This window comes from Triturus cristatus, chromosome 7, assembly GCF_964204655.1.
Source record: "Triturus cristatus chromosome 7, aTriCri1.1, whole genome shotgun sequence".
Taxonomy (NCBI): Eukaryota; Metazoa; Chordata; class Amphibia; order Caudata; family Salamandridae; genus Triturus; species Triturus cristatus.
This window is the reverse complement of record NC_140590.1, coordinates 1,298,394,342-1,298,421,075: the sequence shown is the minus strand read 5'-3', so window position 1 is coordinate 1,298,421,075 and position 26,734 is coordinate 1,298,394,342. Positions and strand designations below refer to the sequence as shown.

Here is a 26,734-nt window from a genome sequence, read left to right as displayed (position 1 = left end):
TACGGATCACACCGAAAAAAATGCTTTGTTGACCCTGCTGGGTCCCTATGGGACCCCCCTAAGAGGCCCAGGGGACAGGGTTTTTCTATCCTGCCCCCTTTTCTCTTCTTTTTAAAATGTTTTTTCTGGGGCTTGGCATGAGCTGAGTCCCAAGATGGCTACCAACACTTCCTGGTTTGAAGTGTTGGCAGTCAATCAGATGTCTGCACGAGGTCGAGAGGGGTCACGGATCCTCCGTGTCCCTATATGTATAACTTGAACATTTCTTTAAATAAGTCCCCAGCTTCTGAACGGATTTATACCAAGTCACATAAAGGCACTTCCCTGAACCAATATCTAACTTTCTGCCAAATGTGATGTTATTCCGTCCAGCAGCTTGAGCTGTAGCCATGTCTAAAGTTTGTATGGAAATTAACATGGGGAAAACACGTTTTGAGACCCCCTTTTTCTTGGCCCCCCTGCTTGACCAATCACCCCGAAACTTTCAAGACAGCAGCTGAAGAGAGCGTAAAAAAAAAATTGAAAATTTCACAAGGATTCGTCAAATGAACCCCAAAGTTATTGACAAATGAGAAAAAAGCTCTTCCTATGGAAACTACATCCTAACTATAACAACCTACTGGCAACTGCCAGTTGGTAAAGTGTGTGTGTGTATGTATGTATGTATGTATGTATGTGTATAATATATATATATAATATTAGCCTTTACAATGACAAATTGAACAATGATGTAAAGCAACAAGTTGTAAAGGTCAATGCATGGTATTATATGCATTGTAAAGGCATGCATTGTAAAGCCTGTCATTCTCTAGGGGAACCACAGTATGCTAAGAGTGTAGTGCAGTGTCCTTGTACATTTAGTATTGAACCTCTCGCCTTTCTCACACTGCTCACCTGAAAGGGGCATATCCAAATGGGAACTGACCCACTTCCTGTATAGACTGCTCCTCTAATGGGGTCTAGTACGGGACAGGCCTGCTTATCTCTCACTCTGATAGATTGCTCTCTGCGCTACGCATGCAGTTCTGCTTAGAAGGACCACACCCCTTTGTCCCAAACAAAACCACACAGCCCATCTGCCAGTGGAGCCCAAAGCTTGAGAGTCTACAAGTACTAAGGAAATATATGAATTTGCTGTCCATGCTCGACAATCCTGGGATCTCTCCTCAAGCAAACACTGATTCATCAATGAGACCCACCGTTTTTGTGTATGGAGAGAGGTAGGGTGATGCTACACTCCCACCTCTAACCATGAGGCCTGTTCTTCCGGGGAGACTCTCTCGAGATAGAGGGGTCATTGAGCACACATGTTTGCAGTGTTCTTACCACATCTGTTATCGGCATCCACCTACCCAGAGAAACCACTGCTGACGTCTCCCTTTTGATTGGATGAGTTCTGCTGCCGTGGCCCCAGCAGGAAGGAGGTCAGTGGGGTGCTTAAGAGGCACATTACCTGCAGGGCTCCGAAAATGGAGGTGTAGAGTCCTGAAACAAGAAGAGAGAGTAGAACCTGAGTTCAGGTTTGGTCTTGGGACACTCGACACATGGATCTGATTTAATACCGATCCAATGTAGCGGAGCAGGAAGTGTGGTCAACCATACCTGCGCTGTACTGGTTGAGGGTCACGCGCATCATTTGCTGGCTGAGTGTCCCTATGTAGAAGTGCACCCACACCTGCACGATTGATGAAGTAAAAAGATGCAGAATGAAGACCGGGCTGCAGAGGCTGCTGCTGAGTGGGGGCATTCCTGCAAGAGGTAACAGAAGGGAAGGTGTTCAACAGAGACAGTGGACACTGGCATGGACGGGCAAGGGACAATGGTGCAATTCTAGGCAGGCGGTGCTGGCCCCAGGACTGACCCGCAGACGAGTCTCAGAGGCAGCGATAGGGCAGGAGGAAGCAGCATAGACAGAGCCGTTTGCATTATTTAACTGGCAGGAACCTCTCCTGTCCCCTTTTCCACCACTGTTCTCCCACCTTGCCCCTGCTCACCACTTCTTCCCCAATAGTAGCATACCTTTTGGGACCGCTGTCTCCTGGAAGCTCAGAATCCTGGGTTTGCTGCCATGCTCCAATCGCTCCTTGGTCCCAAGTGATTCCAGAAAGGCCTCTTTCAGCGCAGTGTGGTTCAGCTCCTGGTAGGATGGCTTCTCTGGAGTCCCATCACAGCACTTCAGCTTCATATCGATACTTTGAGGAGAGCAGAAAGCGTCAATGAAGCGTGGGTCAAACATGCAGAAGGCACCCGCCCCCAACACATAGCTGTTCTTATCCATCATAAGATCTTCAGTAATGTTTCTAAACATTGAATAGCTCTATTCTCCCTCCACCAATGATGCAGTTACACAGATGGCTTCAAAAATATGTTTGTAAACATTTATTTTCCTGTTTGAAAGTAATATTAACTAATTCAGTTTTCCCTTTCACGAATAAGCCAGAATTAGAGGATAAGATGACTCTGAGTTTTACAAATAATTTTAAAAGGAAAAGATATGCAAGAGAATGGCGTCAGACAGCCTCAGCTTCGAGGAGCTACCAACATGGTGCCAGCAGATACAGGAGCCTTTATGTATAGCTTTGGGGGTTAAAGCCTAGCTCACTTGTTTGCTTCTGTGAATAGAATATTGTTGGACTTAGCCCTTTTTGCAGGGTCAACCCAGGACTTTTTGCCTTCCTCCTGTAATTTTTCTGACCTGTTGTGACGGTTTTATGACTCTGGGCACTTTACCACTGCTGATCAGTGCTAAACTAAAGTGCATATTCTCTCCCTGTAAATTGTTGTTTCCATGATTGACATATTTGATTTACTAGGTAGTCCCTAGTACAGTGCACTGTGTGTGCCTGGGGCCGGTAAATCAAATTCTGCTAGTGGGCTTGCAGCACCGGTTGTGCCACCCACATAAGCATCCTGTAAATGTAACTCAGGCCTGCCATTGCAGAGCCTTTGTGCAGTCTAGGACTGCCATGTCGACTTGGCAAGTGCACACCTTGCCAGTCCCTAAACCTTCTCTTTTCTACATATTAGTCACCGTTAAGGTAGGCCCAAGGTACTCCTGTGGGCAGGGTGCATTGTATGTGAAAGGTAGGACATGCCCTGATTTGTGTGGCATGTTTTTCACTATTGCAAGGCTACCTGCTCCCATAGGACAGAATGGGGAGTTTGTTTATAACATCTTAAAAACATAACTACCCCTGGGTACAAGGTCGTAAAATAAAGTTTAGTATACCTGAACTCAGAATGTTAAAATGCATCTTTTAGTGAGGGTGATTTTTACATTCTGTTTGAAAATACCACTTTTAAGAAGTATTTCTTCTTGTATTTTCTTGCCTAATCATTCAGTGTGCCTCTGTTGGGTTTGTGTATTGCTTGTCTAGCTTTTGGATGACAGGGGCTGGAGAGGGGCAGTGGCTCCAAAGAGCCTGATGAGTCAGAGGCTGGGCTGAATAGACCTGGGCTGCATTTAGAGTAGGGGGAGGAGATTTCCTTTCACCTGAATGGGCCTGGTCTGCCTTCAAACATGCTGTCTCCACCTCCTGCCATGAAGCTGCACCAGTGAGGACAGAACTGGTTTTGGCTGCACCAGTGAGGACAGAACTGGTTTTGGCTGGGTAAAGACAATCTCTGCCTTCAGAGAACAAAGGATTTTGTGGTATAAATATTGAGGCCCAGTCCCCAGAACTTTAGATAACTTCTGAGAATCAAGAGGAACCTTTGCCAAGGAGAAGAGCCGTAGAAGCTGAGGAGGAATACTGCCCCTGTGCTATTTGCTGTCTGGGGTTGGCCTGCAGTGGCTACTTGCTGCCAAGGAAAGTAAAAAAAGGACTTTGCTGCTTGCTTTGTCACCTGCATGAAGAAAAGACCTCCAAGGGTTTGAAGTTGAGCTTGCCTCCTGTTGTGAAGTATCAGGGGCACAAAGACTTCATTTCTTCTGTCATTCCGCATTTGGAACTGCGGTTTCAGCTGCCACAGAAGGAAACTGCAACACCGATGCGGGCGAGCGACGCCGTAACCTGCACCGAAGCCACGGGCACTGCTCAAGAAGAGCACGACACACTGCCCGACTTGCACCATAGGCCATACGCCTGCTGACGCTTTGCTGCATTGACTCCCAAGCAGTCATCAAGGCAGCTGCCTGCACCAGAGCCGGGGACACCGCTCGCAACGTCCACGACGCCACGTCCCGACTCGCACTGCAGCCCCGACTTCACCGACGACAGTGCTTCATCAACGAAGAGCCGATCCTCGACATGGTTGACTCCTGACTCCACCGACATCGCACCATCATAAGGAACCGCCGCCTCACCGCCATCTAGACGTCACCTCCCCGACACAGTAAGGAACCGACATCTCACATCCCCTGCACCGCAGTAAGGAACTGAGGCTTCACCTCCCCTGGGGTCGTAAGGAACCGACGTCGCCTGGCACCAACGAAGCATCACCTCCCCAAAGCCGTGCACCGTCGTTGCTTTCATCAATTACAAGGTACTCCTCTTTGTGGGTCTGCTTGACTCCGTGCTTGACGCCGGGCACCTCATGGTCAGCGCCGTATTTTGGGATTTTTATCTTTCACAACGTTGTAATATCTCCAGGTGGAGTTATTTGTTGTTAGAAACTTTGAGTGAATAACCTATTTTTAAGGATATCTTGATAACTGTATTGTGGATTTTTGTAGTTTGGTCTTGTTTTGGTTTAGATAAAGCTTACTTATTTTTCTAAACTGGTGTGGTGTCCATTTGTAGTGTTTTCACTGTATTACTGTATATGTTCATAAATGCTTTACACACTGCCTCTGAGATAAGCCTGTCTGCTTGTGCCAAGCTATCAAGGGGGTGAAGCTGGGGTTATTTTAAAAGTGTATCCCCCTTACCCTAACTAGAAGCGAGGGTCCCTTTTTGGACAAAGGTTCCTACCTCTGCCAACTAGAGACCCCCATTTCTAACAGATATCAATACACTGATGTCTGCATTGTGTCTGTGTGTGTATGTTTGCCTTTCTAACCTTATTATGCATGCGTTGCTGCTTAATTCAAAGTTTTATTGTCATTTAATTTTAGCAGCCATACAACCTTTTTGATTCCCTCAGCCCCAGGAAAGAAAACTGATAAGGCCCCATGTCAATTTATTTGTCCTTTGGCAAGAATATATTCAGAAGAACCATTAATTCCCGTAAGGAAATCAGACTTTGGGGAAAATGTAAGATTCCCAGCAAAGCTTCAGAGGTAGCCTTCAAAGCTGCTTTTGGAGTAGTGTTGACGGCTCCATCAGAGTGCATCCTAGCAAAGTTCCCTGCCCTTTCCCTATGCTGACGTTCGGAAACCAGTGACACAAACACAAGCCTCACAATTCTTGCTATTCTCTTTTGATATTTTGGGCCAGATGTATCAAAAGAGCATATTGCGATTCTAAAATAGCGATTTTTACCGAATCGCTATTTGAAAATCGCAAAATGCTATGTAGGTAGGATTTGCTAAATATTTTTTGATACCTTAATATTACCTAATAGCAATTCGGTTGTAGCAAATCGCTATTAGGTAATACGACTACATTCGTTCCTATGGGCCATATGGCCCATAGATGCGAATGGTTATGCATTCTCTAATTTGTGATTACCTAATTGGCAATTGCAAATTAGAGAATGCAAAGCCAAAGGTGCCCAGGGGCCTAAGGCCCCCCTGAAACACCACCAAAATTTAAATTGGTCACATGTAAAGCGCACAAATGCCCTAGGGGCATGTGTGCACAACATGGCACTTTGAAAAATGCGTTTTTGTGCATTTTTCAAAATTCACACATGGTTACACCAACTTGCACAGTTCACATTTAGGAAAGACTTCTTACATGTGCATTAGGGATTCGCAAATTGCAATTCCCTATTTGCATTCGCAATTTAGGTAATCGCAAAACATTGCGATTACCTAAATTGTGAATCAAAAAGCCCTTCATACATAGGGAAAGGCCATTTTGCAATCACAAATGGAATTTTGCGATTTGCACTATTTGTGAATGCAAAATGCTTTCATACATCGAGCCCTTTGCACTGAACCTTCAGACATACTTGTGGGCCTCCAGCAACCCTCTTGGTGATGTGCCATTCGACAGTGAGATCACCCTCTTCACCAGGGAGAATACCTTAGTCTTCAGTTACACTCAATGTTGAGAGTACCTTCGACACAAAGGATAACAACATTCTCTCCTTGCTCAAAGTCCTCTCCAAAGAGAGTTGTTTCAGCTGTAAGTTTGTCTCTTGTAATGGGAGGTCCAAGGAAATCAAATTTGAGGGTCTGAAATAATTAATCCTACATGTCAAAGATCATTGATGTCTTAGAAGCACTCATATAAAATAAGAAAGGGACCCCAAAGATGATGCAGTATTATATGACTTCCATTAGGGACACATCATCTGAGCTGCATTCTTCATCTACAGTCTAATTTTCATCAACTGTTTCGAACTTTGGCAATCTTGCTACTTTCCACAAGCTTTAACTAGGAATGTAGCAAATTGCAATGTCCACCCCCGAGATGTAGTCTTCACTGATATAAGTGACTTGTTCTGCCAAATACACTTCTGCTGTTGTCTGGAATCGAATCGAACTAGTAACTACTAATAAAGATGCTTGCATTATGTGCTACAGCACAGGACAGGCTTTGCACACTCCTGCCATGTAGTGTTCGGCCTGGAAGCTGCAAGTTATTTTTCTTCGAAGTAGATCAGTCTTACAGTGACTTGTGATATAGAAACCTCTACCAAAACCCACACTTTACCAGGACGTATGCTCCACCTTAGACTGTTTTTTCTGCCATCTCAAAGAACTCAGACTTTCGCTCTATGAAACCAATTTTTTTTATATCAATCACTACCCTTATGTTGACCGTCGACACCGTTCGAACCAGTCGCGGCTGACCCGGCTCGCGGGTGGCCGACGCGAGGTGGTGGGGAATACGTGTTTTGCAAAAGGTATTGGAAATAAAAAAATAACAAAACTTACCTCAAGGCCGGGTCCCACGTCTTCTCTGTTCCTGCTCTACTGCTCCCGACAAACAGGAAGCAGACAGCCAGGATCCCTCCTCTAATTGTAAGGACCTATACAGTCACCAATATCACAAAGATCACTCCCATGGCTTTAGTATCTTTTGACTGGGGTGGGGGGGTAGTTGGAAAGAAGGATGTGGTTGTGTCCCCAACAATCCCTGTAGACTGTCTGCTTAGAAATGATTTGGTGACTTCCCCTTGGGCTGAAGTTGAACTGAGGACCCATGCAAGCATGTTGGGTCTCTCAGAATGGGGTTTTGTGACAACCAGAGCCCAGAGCAGAGCACAAAGTGAAAAAGAGGTGGTGGATCCTGGAAGAATGGACAAGCTCTCCAAGAGAAAATGCAAGAAGACTGGTGGACCAGCTTCTAAACAGATTCCAAGTAAGAACCCCTTTTCTCAGGAAGAGGACTTCTTATCCTCAGAGGGATCCGAGCCTGAGGAGTTTGGGCATGACATGGCAGAGTTCTTGTGCTCAGGGCAACCCTTAGCGTGGATCTGTGCCAGGGACAATAAGTCTGTCCCACCCTTGAGATCCTGAGGCGGGAGGCTGCTGCACAGGAAAGGAGTGATATCTGTAGCACCCACAGGATGGACTCATACACTGAAGCCAGAGAACCCAAGCCTGGTGCAACCAGGAGGGTAGTACTACCTTAGAGGTTTAGAGAGTTCCTTCTCACTTTAGCCCATGATATCCCCCTAGCTGGGCACCATGGTCAGGATAAAACTTGGAGTAGATTAGTCAATCATTTCTACTGGCCCGGGATGTCTCAGAAGGTGAGGCACTTTTGTCAGTCCTGTGTCTCCTGCCAAGCCAGTGCTAAGGCAGGAGGCCACCTAAAGGCCCACTTAATTCTGCTTTCAGTGGTTAGGGTACCCTTTGAGAGGGTAGGGGGTCGACATTGTTGGACCCTCAAACAGCCTCAGGGATCAAATATATTCTGGTGGTAGTGGATCATGCCACCAGGTATCGTGAAGCTATTCCACTTAGGATCACTACTACCCCAGATGTGGCCAAGGCCCTCCTTGGAATATTCACTAGGGTTGGTTTTCCTAAGGAGGTAGGTACTTAAAACACATGTGGGAGGAGTATAGAGTGACTTATGCATCTGGTATTTGTAAAAGGCGAACTAAACACCCCGAGGGGTCTCAAGGCACTGGGGGTGGTTTGGGGAGATTAAGTGAGCTATTGCCCAGAGTCACAGGGTGCTGAGCTGCCGCTGGGTATTGAACCGCGAAGCCCATGCTCTGAAGCCAGCTGCTCTGGCTGCTGCACCCCACCTCTCACTCGCTCTTATAAGTTCACTACCCCCTACCACCCACAAACCAATTGCCAGGTTGAAAGGTTTAACCAGACATTGAAAGGCATGATTGGTGGACTCCCTGAAAAACTCGGAAGGAGATGTAATGTGTCACTTCCATGCCTACTTTTCACCCACAGGGACGTGCTACAAAAGGGAGTGGGGTTCCCAACCTACAAACTTGTTTTGGCATCTTCTTTGGTGTCATCTGAGTCTTGTAAAGGAAGGATGGGAAGAGCCCCTCAAGGAGCCAAAACAAGACATAGTGGACTATGTGCTTGGCCTTTGTTCATGAGTGGCTGAGGAGTACATGGAAAAAGCAAGCCAAAACCTTCAGGCCAGCCAGGAGCTTCAAAAGTAGTGATATGACCAGAAGGCTGCCATGGTTGAGTTGAAACCAGGGCAGAAGGTATGGGTACTGGACCCTGTGGCCCCTAGGACCCTCCAGGATAAGTGGAGTGGGCTCTACCCTGTCCTTGAAAGAAAAGGGTAGGTCATCTATCTGGTGAACCTTGGTAGTTGCAAATATCCCAAACGGGTTATACATGTCACCCACCTGAAGCCCTAATATGACAGAGCTGATGTGACAATGCTCATGGTCACAGATGAAGGACAGAAATCTAAGAGAGGTGTACCATATACAGAACCAACTTCTTACAGTAAGGGAACCCTTCCAGTACAAAACCTTTCCTCGACTCACTTACCCTGTGGCACAAAGGTGTGTGTGTGTGGCACATACTCATAGAAGTGGCACGGTCTTGCTCCCTCCCTGTTATGCCACACAGCACAAATATATATACTGGCTGCTGCACTGAATTCTGTGATATGTTTGTCCTTTAAGTGACCCTAACAATCTCCAAAGGTCTAATTTCCACTGCTTCTAGCTCCCTCATTCCCTGTTTCTCATATAATATATTTTAGCAAGATATGTCAGCGTGACTGTTAGGAAATCTGAAACTCAGCCACCTCCCCCACACACACTTTTACTAACCAAGCTACGCCCCTGCAAAGGAACTGAAAGGGCTAGAAACTTGTGATTCTCCGGGGACCCAAATGAAGGGGAGGCCCACATGTAACTCATCCAATCACTTCAACTTCAGAGAACATTCTTCTCAATGGCCCTTGATGGAAGCCACACCCAGGACTTCACCTCGGGTTTGTTAACCAAAACACTCAGGATATTCCCTTCGACCTCTAACTAACCCTTGACAATGATCCGGGGAGGGGGACGGGAAGAGGCAGGGCTGGTTACAGTGGTGGGTTTATGAGATCATTTCAGGGGTGCTTTTCTGTAGCTCTTAATCCATTCTAAATGTAACTTATAAAATAATAATGGCATCAAACAAAAACAGAAATTACTAATACTACTCCCTATAAATGGGGTGCCATGGGCCCCAATGCAACTCCACCTGCTGCACTAATGTTAGCTGCAGCCTTGAAAAGGAGGATATCACCTCTTCTTTTACTCCTTCCCCACCATGCATGACCATCACTTTTAATCTTGAAACAAACTCTGACCCTTTCTGAAAAAAATGAGCTCCTGCATGTTGGCCCCCTTTTTGCATTATGGGTGCCATCTGCCCTTATGCTAGCAAGGAAAATGAGCCCCCATACCACCTTTTAAAAAATAAGACATTCACAACTGTGATGCAGTGGGCCCGTCAGACCCTTGGGACCCAGTGCCACATCACATGCTTCACTAATGGTAGCTACAGTCTTGCAAAGCAGGCTGTCTCATCTGCCCTTTTTTTACAACAAGGGTGCCCATTTCACATTCCCTCTACCTCCCACCGCTCTACAAGGTGTCACCTCTGCTCCATATGTCCCTTTTCTCGGGCCATTGCTCTGAAGACCAAAGCAATACTGGCACAGCAAGTATGCCCTGGGCCTCTCACACAAGCAAGGAAGGTAGAATAAACAGCCATAATTCAGTTGAAGGTGGGGTAAGGTGCCCCGATGCTATGAAGCACAGAGATGGCTAGAGAAATATGTCTTCTCATCAGGGTGCCTGATACTTGTAAGAAATGTAAATGCTTTCAATTGGTGTATCCCCAAAAATAAAAATGTCTGCTTTGGAGTCAATATGTGCTTTAACTATTGCGGTCACTTGGGCGAACACATTTATTTTTTGGGGAGTTAATATATGTGCCCATTAAAAGGAGTGTGCCCTTTTAATGGATGCATATACAAATATTTGCACTATAGTCTGATTGCTTATTACTAATGTATATTTTGAAGAACTTGTTTTATCTTTAAAATATTTTGTTGCAGCCTGTTTTATATAGTGTAAAACAATTTTAACACAATGACATCCACCGTGCTTTTCAGCATCGTCTTTGACACCATCTCCAAACTCACTGATCATGGCTCGAGCCACTCACTACTACAGTTCCACACTTTTTTCATGCACTTTAACTGCTGCATACAACTAAAGACAGCTTGGAAAGGCACCAGTCATGCTTTCAGGTTATCTTCATTTACAAGTAATTGCGGACTCATTTGCGCTCCCTTGGGAATGAATGAATGAATGAATGAATACCCACTTATATAGCGCATGGCTACCCTAGAGCATCCCAGCGCTGAACACATCCACAGACCCCCGGGGGTGCGTTCCCCAGTTTGGACACCTCTGACCTACACATTATCCATCTCTAGCGCAGTCTGCTCATACAAATTCAGATCAAAGTCCCACTGCAGATTAAAACACCTCTCTGAAGACCCAGTAGCCATAGATAATGGGGATGTCCCAACTAGAATGGCTTTATCTCTCCAGGCCAACCCTACCATGTGGGAGAAGAAAAGGAGGACTTCCTCCTGGACATAATGTCAGAGGCAGATCAGTCTATCCAGTTTGTGTCAATATTAAAGAACATGTTAGAATTCTCTACAGAAAACGTCAAAGACCCCTTTCTAAGCCAACGTTTTGTCACCTAGTACTGAGAAGTACAAAGTGCTTAAACCTAACCAGATTCACTTTTAGTGCATTCGGCACACAAAATGATTTTCATGATGGGTACAGAAGATACCCTTTCTACATGACAAAGACAGCAAGTGATACAGCACTGCAGGCAGGTGGGAGGCTATGCAGACCGCTATGCAGTGGTGCCTTTCCAGCTTTGTTGGCTTGCTGGCAAGGTATGATTAATCACTGGAAAGACATGGAGGAGATAGTTAAGCACCTTTCTAATGATTACAAAAAGCATAGAAAGGAGCCTGTTGAAGAGAAAATCATTGAATTGCAAACATTAGGTGTTCCCCATACACAGCTGACATTGCCTCCAGAGAAACCAACACCCGCATTGTCCTCCCATGCTAACCCTTGTAATGAGTATTAGAATTCTGTATCAAAAACAATGGGACAGGGGTGGTTCCTCCGCTAAGGCAGAGGAGCGTCGCCCCACTGCTCCTTGAGCAGGAAAACTAAAATGATAATGAGAATTAATATATTTTATTTTTTGCAGGTTCGGGCTGGGTTAGGGTGGGGCAGGGCTGGAGGCACAGGGGGAGGAGTGGTTTGCAAACTCCAAGTGAGCATCACTGCTTGGCTGGCCGTTCTGGCCCAGCCAAACAGTTATGCACTCTTTGCATGTTCCCCAGCAGACTGCATTATACAGCCTGGTGGGGGGAACATGCCTAGGCCCCATCTTAATGATGATACACTATGCTCATTGCAGCATTGTGATTGGCTTAGGGGAGCCAATCATAACGCTGCATTGCAGCATTGTGATTGGCTATGGGGAGCCTGGGTGCTTCCTGGTTTAATATTGTCGCCTTGCTCCGCCACCTCCACCCTCAATCCCTGCCAGCCACGACTGCAAAGGGGGGAGTGAGAGAATGTACTGGGTCTGTCCTCCAGATCAGATTCACCACCATAAATGAGAACCCAGCTATACCTTGGTGCTGTATATGTGTTACACCAGTTTGGTCTTAGTTAACTAACCTCACTCGCCTATGTCATTCGTATGGTACTATACAATTGCCAGACACCCACAGAACCACTAGCATATACAGCAATACATATAGGCAGAGTACCATATTGGTCTCTCTCGATAATTAACTGTAAGCACTAGTGGATGACTACTAAATAGCTATACATAGCATCACAAAAATGCTTGCTTACCACCCCTCAAAACAAAGTGTTCCTTTAATACCAAGAATCTATTCTCTATGCACACAGAAGGAAAACAAAACGTAAATACATATTTTTTTTTATGAATTCTCCAGTCAGGCATCTCTCCATGTGTCATTAAATGCAGCGAGGCATTTAGGGTCGGACGCATTCAATCCCCTAATGGAACAGAGTAGCATCCCAGCAAAAGCCATGGGGGCAATTCCACCCCTTCAGATTTGACAAGTGTAGCTATTCTCATTAAGTACAGCAGAGAGGAGAGAACAAGTATTGATCCCAGAAGATATGTGGCCTGTTGATTTCTGCGGAAGGCTGTACAGACTTTTGTTGTATGTCTACCAAGAGACGAGAAGCATTTGGTTCAAAATGAATGGCTAATGGTTTCCAGTTGGGTGATAAGTATTGCGCCAGACATGTTACATGTCAGTTCTTGAGTACTGCGATGGAATATCCAGAAGGCAATCTTCATATCTAAGACTGACAGGACAACAACCTGACGCCCAGCAGAAGATCACAGACCTTCCCTTTTCAAGTAGCTCATTGACAGGAACCATCTGAGTTGAAAGTAAAACACTGTGATGCTGACACAGTTGGCCTTGAGAAGAGGAATGAGTTTCAGAGTGCTCACTCCAAGTAATCTGAAAAGCATTCCCATCAGCTAAGTGTTCAACCTTCTTAATGGCAACATCACAGTAGGAAGGCAGAGGAGGTGATCAGTTTTCAGAAAAGCCAATGTTTCTCTTCCCTCTATCTTGTGGTTTGGAAGAAAGGCTTGAAAAGGCATGCACACCTATACTGACGCAGAAACATCAAGCACATTTTCAAAAGGAAAGGCTAATCAGACCTATGTGCTCATCTGCATCAGGGGAACTTGGTGTGTACAGCAGATCTTCAGAATGCTTAACTTCATGTTACCATTGCAAGAAAACATCAACAATTTTGTTTGTGAAAGTCAGTAACCACTGTCAGTGAAAAAGTGTTCTTTTTGGTTGAAAACTAATGCTGCAAGCATTCGTCAAATGCATGGCATTAGTTATAGTGCAGTTCAGAAAGAAGAAAAAAATAAAACATTAGTGTTCCATACTCACACGAGTGCCTATTAAACGCATTTTCCTTCCAGAAATGTTAGCTAAATTTTCATTTAGCTTTTATGCCATTGCATGATGGGTGGCACTGGATCAACATCAACAAATAGATGGATTCCAGTGCAAAAAATACCCGAGGGCTACACAAAAAGGGAAAATGTTTGTTCCAGAGGGCTGACATTCGGTGTCGTCAAAATTAATTTAACGGTAGGGTTGGAATGACCTATAGAGTTAGCATTCTGGGATTTATGAAAATAAACCAGGTCTCCCCCCACGAGCGTAACTTTCTCTTTCATGATGATGTTACGACCAAGAATTCAACGAAAAGAGGCTAATGTTGCAATACTATGGTGGTTAATGCAGTATGCCCTAGCCACCAAGAATTCCAGTAAATGCAGGTTTATTATTGCAAAATGTTTAACCAAAGCCCACTCAAAAAACACAATTCCACTTGACGAAAATCACCTTTGAAGCAATTGTTGCAGTTACTAGTAAGGAATATTCGACTTGGGAATTTAAGTTTCCCCTTTCTACTGTTTGGTAAGATATATCAGTAGTAGAAATTAATAATGTAATCAAGGAGCTGAAAAACTCACGGCCAGCTGGCCCGCTAGCATCAACCATGGACATATTAAAATTGGGACTGTTAGAAAACCCCGGGCAACCGAGGTTAGCAGTCACCCGGTTTTTCCCAACACACACTGTGGTAGCTTGGCTCGAGCGGTAAGGAAGGCACCGTGTTAAGCGTACGTCACACCCTCACAATAACCATGCGTTCATCCGTTCCAAAAACGACTCTACACCGTAAAAATTTATGAAAATATCTCTGTGTTTATCTTGTTTTCTCTTAGTTGCAGGTTAAATAAATAATAACACACTTACAGTACACAAAGCTTCTTCTGTAAAAAGGGGTAGGTCAAATAAATAAGCTCAGATCATAAATAATCAATGAATAAATAGATGTGCATAAAATACATAGGCAAATAAATACTGCGAGGGAATAAATACTGTGAGACAATAAATACTGTGAGACAATAAATACTGTGAGACAATAAATAGGATAAATACAAAGAATACAATACTCTCAATAAATATAAGCCATCAGTACACTTTCAAATCAGGTCACATTTGTGAGGTACTATGGGTTGATTCGGCCCAATCACAGCTTGTGGTTATGTGGATGGCCTGAGGGTGTCTCACCTAGCTTGGATAAGGCTGAGGCTAAAACTGAGGTAGGTCAAGGGTAATCTAGGAATCTGGCTCTCCCAACCTACACAACCCCTCACACAGGTCACTGTATCAGTCTCAGTCCACCCCTGGCACTCCCAGGCTGGTCCTAACACCTCTCTAGCCCCTAGGATGGTCTCTTAGGGCTCCACAGGGCCTTAGGCGCCCTCTATTCCACTTACTGCCCTCTTTATGAACTTCCGACTCCGCCGGAGTCGTGTCGACGCCGAGAGGCGGTTCCGGTTCGATGTCGCTAGCCGGCCTCGGCTCGATGTCAGTTCCTGTTGACGCCGTGAGGCGGTTCCGGATCGATGTCGGCGGTCGGCCTCGGCTCGATGTCAGTTCCTGATGAAGCCGTGAGGCGGTTCCGGATCGATGTCGGCGGTCGGCCTCGGCTCGATGTCGGTCTCCGGCGTCACAGGGTCACGATCTCCCTACTTCCGGGTGTCTCCGGAGTGCGACCTCCACTCCCGACCTCCGGTGCTCTTCTCTTCAGGTTCCGGCGACTCCGGAGTGCGATCTCCACTCCCGACCTCCGGTGCTCCTTTCCTCCGGTTCCGGCGACTCCGGAGTGCGATCTCCACTCCCGACCTCCGGCACGATTCTCCTTGGTCCCGGCGGCTCCGGAGTGTGATCTCCACTCCCGACCTCCGGTACGCTTCACCTCGGTCTCCGGCGACTCCGGAGGGCGGACTTCACTCCCCCGTCGACGCCGCACACTCGACCTCAGGTGTCTTCCCTCCTCGACCTCTGGTACTCTCCACGACCTCCGTCGGCGCCCTCTCTCGACCTCTGGTGGCTCCGGGTACGACGTCTGCTTTCCAGTCAGCGCCGCTTCTTCACCTCCGGCCCCAGGTCTCTAGGCTTCTCGACGTCGGACTCCAGGGAAACCAATAAACAGGTCAGGAACTTGCTGTTCTTCACTTCCAAGGCCTGTTCCGGCTGTTCAGGTCCTTGTGTTGGTTCTTCTTGACTTTATCCCACACAGGGCTCCAGGCTGGGCTCAGTCAGTAGGGACTAGTATCAAGGGTGGGTTTATGGACCCCACTCCAGGCACAAGTTTCCACCTCTGCTGCCTCACTCCTTCCTCCTTCAGGTTTTTGCTGCTCTCCCTTCACCAGTCAGGTGCCAACTGCCAACCTGAGATGGTTTCCCAACATTCCAAACCTGCCTCACACTGTCACAGGGTTCTAGAATGTTCTGGAAGGTACTAGTAGGTTCCAGTGATGTCACAGGTGACAATGGGTGGCCTCCATTTTGTGTCTCAGGCCCTCAGACAGAAGTTCCAGGGGTAGGGAAAATGGCTCCCTGACCCTGCATCAACACTAAAAAGTCTGGTGGTTCCCAAAAAGGAAAAATTCTAACAGGGTTTGAGGCAAAAGTGGGACAAAATAAATAATGATGAGGAGGGACCACCCAAAGGGCTGACAGGTCTAACACGCGTCCCCCCCAGCTGAAAGTGGGGAGAGCTACCCAACCCCTTGGGAGTTCTCATCACTAAGACGGAAATACCTTGAGAGACCATCTGCATTGGCGTGGTCCACTCCAGGCCGATGTTCCACCTGAAAGTCCATTCCCTGTAGGGAAATAGACCACCTTAGCAACTTGGGATTCTCCCCCTTCATCTGCATCAGCCAACGAAGGGGTCTGTGGTCGGTCTGAACCAGGAAGTGCGAGCCAAACAAGTATGGCCGCAACTTCTTCAGAGCCCATACCACTGCAAAGGCTTCACGCTCTATTGCACTCCACTTCTGTTCCCTGGGAAGTAGTCTCCGGGATAGGAAGACCACGGGTTGATCCAGACCCTCTTCATTGAGTTGCGATAACACTGCCCCAATGCCATGTTCCGATGCATCCGTCTGGACAATGAACTCCTTGGAAAAATCTGGGGCCCTTAAGACCGGGGCCTCGCACATGGCTTGCTTCAGTCTCACAAAGGCCTGCTGACAAGCCTCCGTCCAGACTACCCGTCGAGGTTGTTTCTTGGACGTGAGCTCCGTGAGGGGGGCCACAATGGTACCGTACCCCTTCACGAAGCGACGGTAATATCCCGTGAGGCCCAGAAAAGCTCGGACCTCAGTCTGGGTCTTGGGGGGTTCCCAGGCCATGATAGCCTCGATTTTCGCCTGGAGGGGTTGCACCGCTCCCCTACCCACCAAGTGTCCAAGGTACACTAGTCAAGTCAAGTCAAGTCAGTAAATTTATATAGCGCGCTACATACCCAGAGGGTCTCAAGGCGCTTGAGGAAGGGTGGGGACTTACTTGTCAAATATCCACGTTTTAAGTTGCTTTCTGAATGCTAGGTGGTTCTGAGTAAGGCGAAGGTGAGTGGGAAGTGAGTTCCAGGTTTTAGCTGCCAGGTAGGAGAAGGATCTACCTCCCATGGTGGTTTTGTTGATGCGAGGTACAGTGGCAAGGGCCTGGTTGGAGGATCGTAGCTGGCGGGGGGGGGGGTGTAGAAGGACAGTCGTGTGTTGAGGCATTCGGGTCCGATTTCGTAGAGTGCTTTGTGTGCGTGGGTTAGGAGGCGGAAAGTAATCCTCTTATTGACGGGGAGCCAGTGGAGGCTTTTCAGGTGACCAGAGATGTGTTCTTTACGCGGGATGTCTAATATGAGCCTAGCTGAAGCGTTCTGGATGCGTTGGAGTTTTTTCTGAAGTTTTGCGGTGGTACCGGCGTAAAGGGTGTTTCCGTAGTCCAGTCGGCTCGTGACCAGAGCGTGGGTGACTGTTTTTCTAGTTTCGGTGGGGATCCAGCGAAATGTTTTTTTGAGCATGCGAAGAATGTTGAAGCAAGATGAAGAAACGGCGTTGACTGTTCATCGAGAGTGAGGAATCCAGGATGACGCCCAGGTTCCGTGCGTGGTCTGTCGGGATGGGTGCTTTTCCAAGGGCCTCTGGCCACCAAGAGTCATCCCAGGCGGAGGGGGAGGTGCCTAGGATGAGGACTTCTGTTTTGTCTGAGTTCAGTTTCAGACGGCTGTGTTTCATCCATTCGGCTACTTCTTTCATTCCTTCATGCAGGTTGGTTTTGGCGGTGTTAGGGTCTCTGGTGAGTGATAAGATCAGTTGAGTGTCGTCGGCGTAGGAGATGATGTTGAGGTTATGTTGGCGTGCGATGACCGCGAGGGGGCTCATGTATACGTTGAAGAGGGTGGGGCTGAGTGAAGATCCTTGTGGTACGCCGCAGATGACTTCAGTGGCCACTGACTTGAATGGTGGAAGGCGGACTCTCTGGGTTCTTCCGGTGAGGAACGAGGTGATCCATTCCAGTGCTTTTCCTTGGATTCCGACGTTTCTGAGGCGTTGTAAAAGGGTGCTATGACAGACCGTGTCGAAGGCTGCGGAGAGGTCGAGGAGGATGAGGGCGACTGTGTCTCCATTGTCCAGTAGAGTTCGAATGTCGTCTGTTGCGGCGATGAGGGCGGTTTCAGTGCTGTGTTTGGCTCGGAAGCCGGATTGTGAGGAGTCGAGGGATTTGTTGGTTTCGAGGAAGGCGGCGAGCTGGTTGTTGACCGCTTTCTCGATGACTTTGGCCGGGAATGGGAGGAGCGAGATGGGGCGGTAGTTTTTGAGTTCGGTGGGGTCAGCTGTGGGTTTCTTCAGAAGGGCGCTGAGTTCGGCATGTTTCCAGCTTTCCGGGAAGGTGCCGGATTTGAGGGAGCAGTTGATGACGTCTCGGAGGTGTGGTGCTATGACGGAGTCTGCTTTGTTGAAGATGTGGTGAGGGCATGGGTCTGTGGGGGATCCTGAGTGGATAGAGTTAATCAGACGGATGGTGTCCTCAGTGGAGATTGGCTTCCAGTCATTGAGGCTATTCGGGGGGGGTGGGGGTCCTGCAGGGGGTTGGGTGGGTTGGTCTCTGGGTCGGTTGTCGAAGCTGTTGTGGATGTCTGCAATTTTGTTGTGGAAGAATGAGGCTAGGGAGTCGCAGAGGGCTTGAGAGGGGGTGATGTCGTTGGAGTTGGCCGAGGGGTTGGTAAATTCCTTGACGATGTTGAATAATTCCTTGCTGTTGTGGGCGTTGTTGTCTAGTCGGTTCTTGAAAGCGGCTTTCTTGGCATTCCGGATCAGTTGGTGGTGTATGCGGGTGGCGTTTTTGAAGGCGTCCTTGGTGCTGGTGGTTGGGTCTTTTTTCCAGGCCTTCTCAAGGGAGCGACAGAGTTTCTTGGATTTCTGAAGATCATCGTTGAACCAGGAGGCATGCTTGCTGCCTAGTTTGATTTGTCGTTTTTTCAGTGGTGCTAGGATGTCGGCGCTGTTGGATAACCATTGGGTGAGGTTGGTGGCTGCTTGGTCTGGGTTTGAGGAGTGGGCTGGGGGGTTTTGCAGAAGCGATGAGGAGATCTGGTCGATGGTGATTTTGTTCCAGTTTCTTTGCAGAGTGGATTGGTGGTGGATGTAGGATGTGGGCTTGTTGTAGGTAAAGTGAACGCAGCTGTGGTCAGTCCAAAGGAGAGCTGTGGTGTGGCTGAAGGAGATATGTTTGCTGGAGGTGAAGATAGGGTCGAGTGTGTGACCTGCGATGTGGTTGGGGGTCGTGACAAGTTGTTTAAGTCCGAGGTTGGCGAGGTTGTCCAAAAGGGTGGTGGTGTTGCGGTCGTTGTTCTTTTCAAGGTGAAAGTTGAGGTCTCCCAGAAGGATGTACTCCTCGGAGGGGAGCGCGTGTGGAGTGATGAAGTCCGTGATGTCTTCACTAAATTGTGCGCGGGGTCCTGGTGGTCTGTAAAGGAGGGTGCCTCTGAGCGTGGTCTTGGGGTCGGTGTGGATCTGGAAGTGAAGGTGTTCAGAGTTGGCGAGATTGACGTCTGAGCTGGTTGAGATGCGGATGGATTTCTTATGGACGATAGCGATGCCTCCTCCTATGTGGCCGGTACGGTCCTTGCGAATGATCTTATAGCCTTCCGGGATGGCAATGGTGATGTCTGGGGCTGAAGAGGCATTCATCCATGTTTCTGTTAGGAAGGCTACGTCCGGAGAGATGGTGTCTAGTAGATTCCAGAGGTCAATGGCGTGCCTGTGGATCGATCGGGTGTTGAGTAGGATGCATTTTAGATGGTGGGGGTCGGTTATATGTTTTGTGTTTGTGGATGAGGAGTTGTTCTTGGTGCCGTCGAACTTGCAGGAGTTGCAGGAGAAGGGTCCATGGGTGTGTCCAGGGGCGGCTTGGACGCAGTTGGGGGAACGGCCGGGGTTGAGGGCTAGGAGGGTGGTGGCATCGTAAGTAATGCGGGAGGGGTGGGCATTACGAGGACCAGGGGGAATGGCGCTGGGCGCGGTCCAGGCGCGGACGGGCGTAGACGGGCTTACCTTTGGCGCACCTTCGGCGCGACTGGGGCGCGATCGCTGCGCGTGAACGCTGCGCGCTATTGCATCTGTCATATAAGGATAGTGGAGGGGGAGGGGCGAGGGAGGAGCTGCTGGGAGGCGGGTGCGTGGTGTAGGGGGCGGGCTCCGGCCACAACAACAACAACCCAGGTAATGGCGGCTCAAAGGCAATAGCCGACCGGGTTGGGGAGGAATAGTTAAATAATTAATCTGTGGTGAGTAGCGGGGCGCAGACAGTCAAGCAGACAGACAAAGCGCTATCTCTATGAGCAAGGCACTGAGAAAAATAACGAGTTTCAAACGATGTAGGCACTCTCACAGCGCTAGCGAGATACAGTTAATTCAAGCAAGCAGAGTCGCAGTTGAATAATGCTTCAATCAAAGCAGGCACAGTAGCAGCGCTAACGATACCCAGCCAGCGTTAAGGGAGGAGCAGGGCAGGAGGGAGCGACCGTGTCCAACAGAGTCAGGACGGTCACAGCGTCGCGATGTGCACGGGGAAGCCTTGCCTCTGAGTGGGAGGGAGGAGCTGCTGGGAGGCGGGTGCGACCCCTGCCCGATCTGGCATTTACTGGCCTTGATCGTCAATCCAGCTTGTCTCAGGGCCTGGAGAACAGCTTGCAGGTGACGCAAGTGATCCTCCCAGCTGTTACTGAAGACGGCTATGTCATCCAGATAAGCAGCAGAGAAACTCTCCATTCCAGTGAGGATCTGGTTCACCAGACGCTGAAACGTGGCAGGTGCGTTCTTGAGCCCAAAGGGCATCACACAGAACTGGTAGTGGCCATTGGGCGTGGAGAAGGCTGACCTTTCCCTTGCTCCATCAGTCAGAGAGATCTGCCAGTACCCCGAAGTAAGGTCAAAGGTACTTAGATATTGGGCAGCTCCCAGCCGGTCAATCAATTCCTCCGCCCTCGGGATCGGATGAGCATCAGTCTTAGTTACTGAGTTCAGTCCCCGGTAGTCCACACAGAACCTCAGTTCCGGTTGGGCACCCGGTGGTGCAGCTTTTGGTACTAACACCACCGGACTGGACCAGGGGCTGCTGAAAGGTTCGATCACTCCTAGCTCCAGCATCTTGGTGACTTCACTGTGAATGCTGGCCTTCACCTTGTCTGACATCCGGTAGATCTTGGACTTCACAGGTGGGCTGTCTCCTGTGTCCACTTCATGGACGCACAGGTGAGTCCTACCCGGAACAAGGGAGAACAACGAAGAGTACTGTCCCAGGACCTGGCGGCAGTCCTCCCGCTGTTCAGGAGTTGGAGATGGGGAGAGAATCACTCCCTCCACCGACCCATCCTTCTCTTGAGACGCAAATAAGTCGGGGAGAGGCTCGCTTTCCACGTCCTCTGCTCCGTCAGTCACCATCATCAATATGACTTCGGGCCTCTCGTGGTGGGGTTTGAGGCGGTTGGCATGCAGCACCCGTAGGGGCTGGCGAGGGGTCTTAAGATCCACCAAGTAGGTAGCCTTACCTTTCTTCTCCAATACCTCAAAGGGTCCTGACCAGCGATCCTGGAGGGCGCTAAGCTCTCCTGGTTCGATCACCCACACCTTCTGGCCAGGCTCCAATTCCACCGGGTGAGCGTTGTGGTCATACCACGCCTTCATTACTGCTTGGCTGGCTTCCAAGTTGTCAGAAGCTTGCTTCCACAACTTAGCCATTTGGCTCCGGAAGGCCAGCATGTAGCTCACCACATCCTGGGGAAGCTTTCTGGGAGTTCTTTCCCATCCGTCTCTCACCAGGCTGAGAGGTCCACGCACAGGGTGCCCATACAAAAGCTCGAAGGGGCTGAAGCCCACTCCCTTCTGTGGCACTTCCCTGTAGGAAAACAATAGACAGAGTAGGAGGACGTCCCATTTCCTCCGCAGGCTTTCAGGCAGACTTCTGATCATGCCTTTCAAGGTTTTGTTGAACCTCTCCACCAGACCATTGGTCTGGGGGTGGTAAGGAGTGGTGAACCGGTATGTCACTCCACACTCCTTCCACATTGCCCGCATGTACGCTGACATGAAGTTGGTCCCCCTGTCGGACACAACCTCCTTGGGAAAACCCACTCGGGTAAAGATTCCCATCAGGGCCCTAGCCACAACAGGTGCGGTAATGGTCCTCAGAGGTATTGCCTCCGGGTACCGTGTGGCATGATCCACCAGAACCAGGATAAACCTGTGACCAGCTGTAGTAGGCGGATCTAACGGACCCACAATGTCGATGCCCACCCTTTCAAAGGGGGTGCTAACGACAGGAAGTGGTTCCAGGGGAGCTTTCAGCTTCACCCCTTTTTTCCCACTGGCATGGCAAGACACACATGTCCGGCAGTAGGTGTCGGACGACACTTTCATTTGAGGCCAATAAAAGTGTGGGACAAGGCGGGCGAAGGTCTTGTCTTGCCCCAGGTGTCCTGCCAAGGGGATCTCGTGAGCCAACTCCAGTAGGAAGGCTCGATAACATTGAGGGACTACTAAGGCTCGTGACGATCCATGTAGGGGTGCCTTGGGTTCACTGTAGAGTAGGCCATCCTCCCAGTAAACGTTGTAGTTCCCCTCAACGTTCCCTGCTGCCTGGGCTTCGGCCTGTTGCCTCAGTCCCTCAAGGGTAGGGCACTCCCTCTGGCCCTTGCAGAATTCCTCCCTGGTCGGCCCTCCCTCCATGTGCCACTCGGCCGGGATGGGTAGGTCCTCCAGTTTGGTAACATCCCCCACCGCGGACTCCTGGTCCACCACCTCCGGTGGCCTATCCGTCACACGGGGCGCGGATGCCGAGGCAGGCTCCCCCTGACCTCGGTTCTTCCCTTGGTCGGCAGCTGGCTGGGCCCTTGTTCCAGGCTCCAGCCGAAACGAACTCCCTCTCCGGGTAGTCGCGGACCTTGTGCTGACACAGGCCCAGTCAGGTGTACCCAGCATCTCAGCATGAGTCCGGTATTCCACCTCCTTCCAAGCATTGTGCTCCATGTCATTCCCCAGCAGACAATCGACTGGCACGGCAGGGCTTACGGCAACTCGAAGTGAACCTGCAACCCCCTCCCATTCAAAGGGAACCTCGGCCACCGGATAGTGGCCTGTTCTGCCGTCAGCCATCGCGGCTGGGTGGAGTACATCGGGAATTACCTGCTCTGGAGACACCAGTTGGCTACGTACCATAGTCATACTGGCTCCTGTGTCTCTCAGAGCCTCCCCTCTTTGGCCGTTGATGGTGACCCACTGCCCATACTTTACGGTATTTGCGGGCACCTGGATCTTAGGAACCATCTCCCATTCTCCCAGGGACACTAAAGTGACACCCGCCCACTCCCTTCCCTTAGTTAAGGGCATCTCCTCCCCGAGCACTACACTAGCTACTCCGGGGGCCTTTCCTCCAATGGGAGGGGGTGGTCTTTTCGGGCACTTCGCATCTCCCTTATAGTGTCCGACGCCACCGCACTCGAAGCAATGGACAACCCTTGGCTGCTGACTCTGGCCAGGATTAGGGTTTCTGGGTGGGTTAGCCCTAGGGGTGAATCCTGTTCCCTTCCCTGAGAAACTATTTTGGGGGCCTTTGGAGAACTCCTTTTTCTTTTCCCCTCCCTCTTTCTTCTGGGGGGCGCCCTGTCCGGCCTTTTGAGTATCCCCTCCAGTCCCCCTTGTGGACACCCGGGTACTAGCCCAAATGTCTGCCTCCTCAGCAAGCTTCCGGGGATTGGTCAGCTTGCTATCCACCAGGTGTTGACGCAGTTCAGGGAAAATTTTTCGAGCAGGTGTTCCTTCAACATTAAATCAAACAACCCCTCGTAGTCCCTCACCTCACTGCCTTGAATCCAACCCTCTAATGCCTTCTTCGCATAATCCAGGAAATCCACCCAATTCTGTGTGCCCAGTTTGTGGCTACCCCGGAACTTCTGTCGGTACTTCTCGGGTGTTAGTCCAAACTTTCTTACGAGCGCCACTTTCATGGTGGGGTAGTGGGTCTGCTCATCCTGCTCTAGGGCCAGTAATGTATCCCTACCAGCTGGAGGCATGTATTTGTACAATCCCCCTCCCCAGTACTTCTCTGGAACCCCATGGGCCCTTAAAGAGACCTCATAGGCCGCTAGCCACTTGGCAATATCATCCCCTGCACTATAGCTAGCTACTATGTCTTTTGGCAGGTAGGGTTTGGGTTCCCTGGTGATTTCTTGGTCTTTGCTGCCACCATTAGGAACAGTTTGTGCCCCGACTCGTAAGATCTGGAGATCCATCTCCTTGAGCCTCAACTCGTTAGCCATCCTCCGTTCCTCCTTTTCTTTCTCCAGCTCCGCTAACTTCCATGTGAGCTGTCTTTTCTCCCTCCGGTCAGTTAACTCTGCTTCAGATAAGCCACCGTTAGAGACAGTGCTGCCCTTCCTGGAAATGGTTCTGGGCCCTGCTACTAGGTTCCCCACCTCAGGTTGGTACAACCCAGCCCCCTCGCTAGCAGGCTCTTCATCCCTGTCCTCCCTTTCAGCCTTAGTTTCTCGTTGTGCCTCCCCCCAAGCCCTCAAGCTGGTTTGGAGCTCACCTTTCTTTGCACCTGGGGGACAATACACCCCCTCTCTCTCACAAAACTCTGTGAGTTGGGCCGCAGTGTAAGCTTCCACATCTTCCAGCACAAACTCCATTTTGCCCACTCAGAATAAAGAACAGGTGTTTACAGAAGCTATGCAGGGGGGTACCTTATATAATACCTCCTCCCACCACCAGAGTAAATTTGAAAAAAACAAAACTCAAAATTAGGAAGTCCGCTTTGAGAAAACTCCCGGTGTAGGCCTATGGACTACCCACAGTTATTGTCGAGTGGACGCAAGCACAGCTCTATCCCACCGCTGAACACCAATTATGTTAGAAAACCCCGGGCAACCGAGGTTAGCAGTCACCCGGTTTTTCCCAACACACACTGTGGTAGCTTGGCTCGAGCGGTAAGGAAGGCACCGTGTTAAGCGTACGTCACACCCTCACAATAACCATGCGTTCATCCGTTCCAAAAACGACTCTACACCGTAAAAATTTATGAAAATATCTCTGTGTTTATCTTGTTTTCTCTTAGTTGCAGGTTAAATAAATAATAACACACTTACAGTACACAAAGCTTCTTCTGTAAAAAGGGGTAGGTCAAATAAATAAGCTCAGATCATAAATAATCAATGAATAAATAGATGTGCATAAAATACATAGGCAAATAAATACTGCGAGGGAATAAATACTGTGAGACAATAAATACTGTGAGACAATAAATAGGATAAATACAAAGAATACAATACTCTCAATAAATATAAGCCATCAGTACACTTTCAAATCAGGTCACATTTGTGAGATACTATGGGTTGATTCGGCCCAATCACAGCTTGTGGTTATGTGGATGGCCTGAGGGTGTCTCACCTAGCTTGGATAAGGCTGAGGCTAAAACTGAGGTAGGTCAAGGGTAATCTAGGAATCTGGCTCTCCCAACCTACACAACCCCTCACACAGGTCACTGTATCAGTCTCAGTCCACCCCTGGCACTCCCAGGCTGGTCCTAACACCTCTCTAGCCCCTAGGATGGTCTCTTAGGGCTCCACAGGGCCGTAGGCGCCCTCTATTCCACTTACTGCCCTCTTTATGAACTTCCGACTCCGCCGGAGTCGTGTCGACGCCGAGAGGCGGTTCCGGTTCGATGTCGCTAGCCGGCCTCGGCTCGATGTCAGTTCCTGTTGACGCCGTGAGGCGGTTCCGGACCGATGTCGGCGGTCGGCCTCGGCTCGATGGCAGTTCCTGATGACGCCGTGAGGCGGTTCCGGATCGATGTCGGCGGTCGGCCTCGGCTCGATGTCGGTCTCCGGCGTCACAGGGTCACGATCTCCCTACTTCCGGGTGTCTCCGGAGTGCGACCTCCACTCCCGACCTCCGGTGCTCTTCTCTTCAGGTTCCGGCGACTCTGGAGTGCGATCTCCACTCCCGACCTCCGGTGCTCCTTTCCTCCGGTTCCGGCGACTCCGGAGTGCGATCTCCACTCCCGACCTCCGGCACGATTCTCCTTGGTCCCGGCGGCTCCGGAGTGCGATCTCCACTCCCGACCTCCGGTACGCTTCACCTCGGTCTCCGGCGACTCCGGAGGGCGGACTTCACTCCCCCGTCGACGCCGCACACTCGACCTCAGGTGTCTTCCCTCCTCGACCTCTGGTACTCTCCACGACCTCCGTCGGCGCCCTCTCTCGACCTCTGGTGGCTCCGGGTACGACGTCTGCTTTCCAGTCAGCGCCGCTTCTTCACCTCCGGCCCCAGGTATCTAGGCTTCTCGACGTCGGACTCCAGGGAAACCAATAAACAGGTCAAGAACTTGCTGTTCTTCACTTCCAAGGCCTGTTCCGGCTGTTCAGGTCCTTGTGTTGGTTCTTCTTGACTTTATCCCACACAGGGCTCCAGGCTGGGCTCAGTCAGTAGGGACTAGTATCAAGGGTGGGTTTATGGACCCCACTCCAGGCACAAGTTTCCACCCCTGCTGCCTCACTCCTTCCTCCTTCAGGTTTTTGCTGCTCTCCCTTCACCAGTCAGGTGCCAACTGCCAACCTGAGATGGTTTCCCAACATTCCAAACCTGCCTCACACTGTCACAGGGTTCTAGAATGTTCTGGAAGGTACTAGTAGGTTCCAGTGATGTCAC

The 26,734-nt window shown here is 49.4% G+C and overlaps 1 protein-coding gene across 3 annotated transcripts in view; it reads right to left on the bottom strand.

The window, feature by feature from the left end:
* The window catches only part of LOC146811936 (large neutral amino acids transporter small subunit 4-like), a 356,611-nt gene that overhangs the window by 52,324 nt on the left and 277,553 nt on the right, over positions 1-26,734 (bottom strand). For all 3 annotated transcript variants that reach the window (XM_085618902.1, XM_085618904.1, XM_085618903.1), the window contains exons 8-10: positions 2,020-2,192; positions 1,603-1,749; positions 1,353-1,485 (exon numbers count right to left, since the gene is read on the bottom strand). In XM_085618902.1, coding sequence (XP_085475028.1) covers positions 1,353-1,485; positions 1,603-1,749; positions 2,020-2,192 — 453 coding nt within the window. The remainder of the gene's footprint in view (positions 1-1,352; positions 1,486-1,602; positions 1,750-2,019; positions 2,193-26,734) is intronic.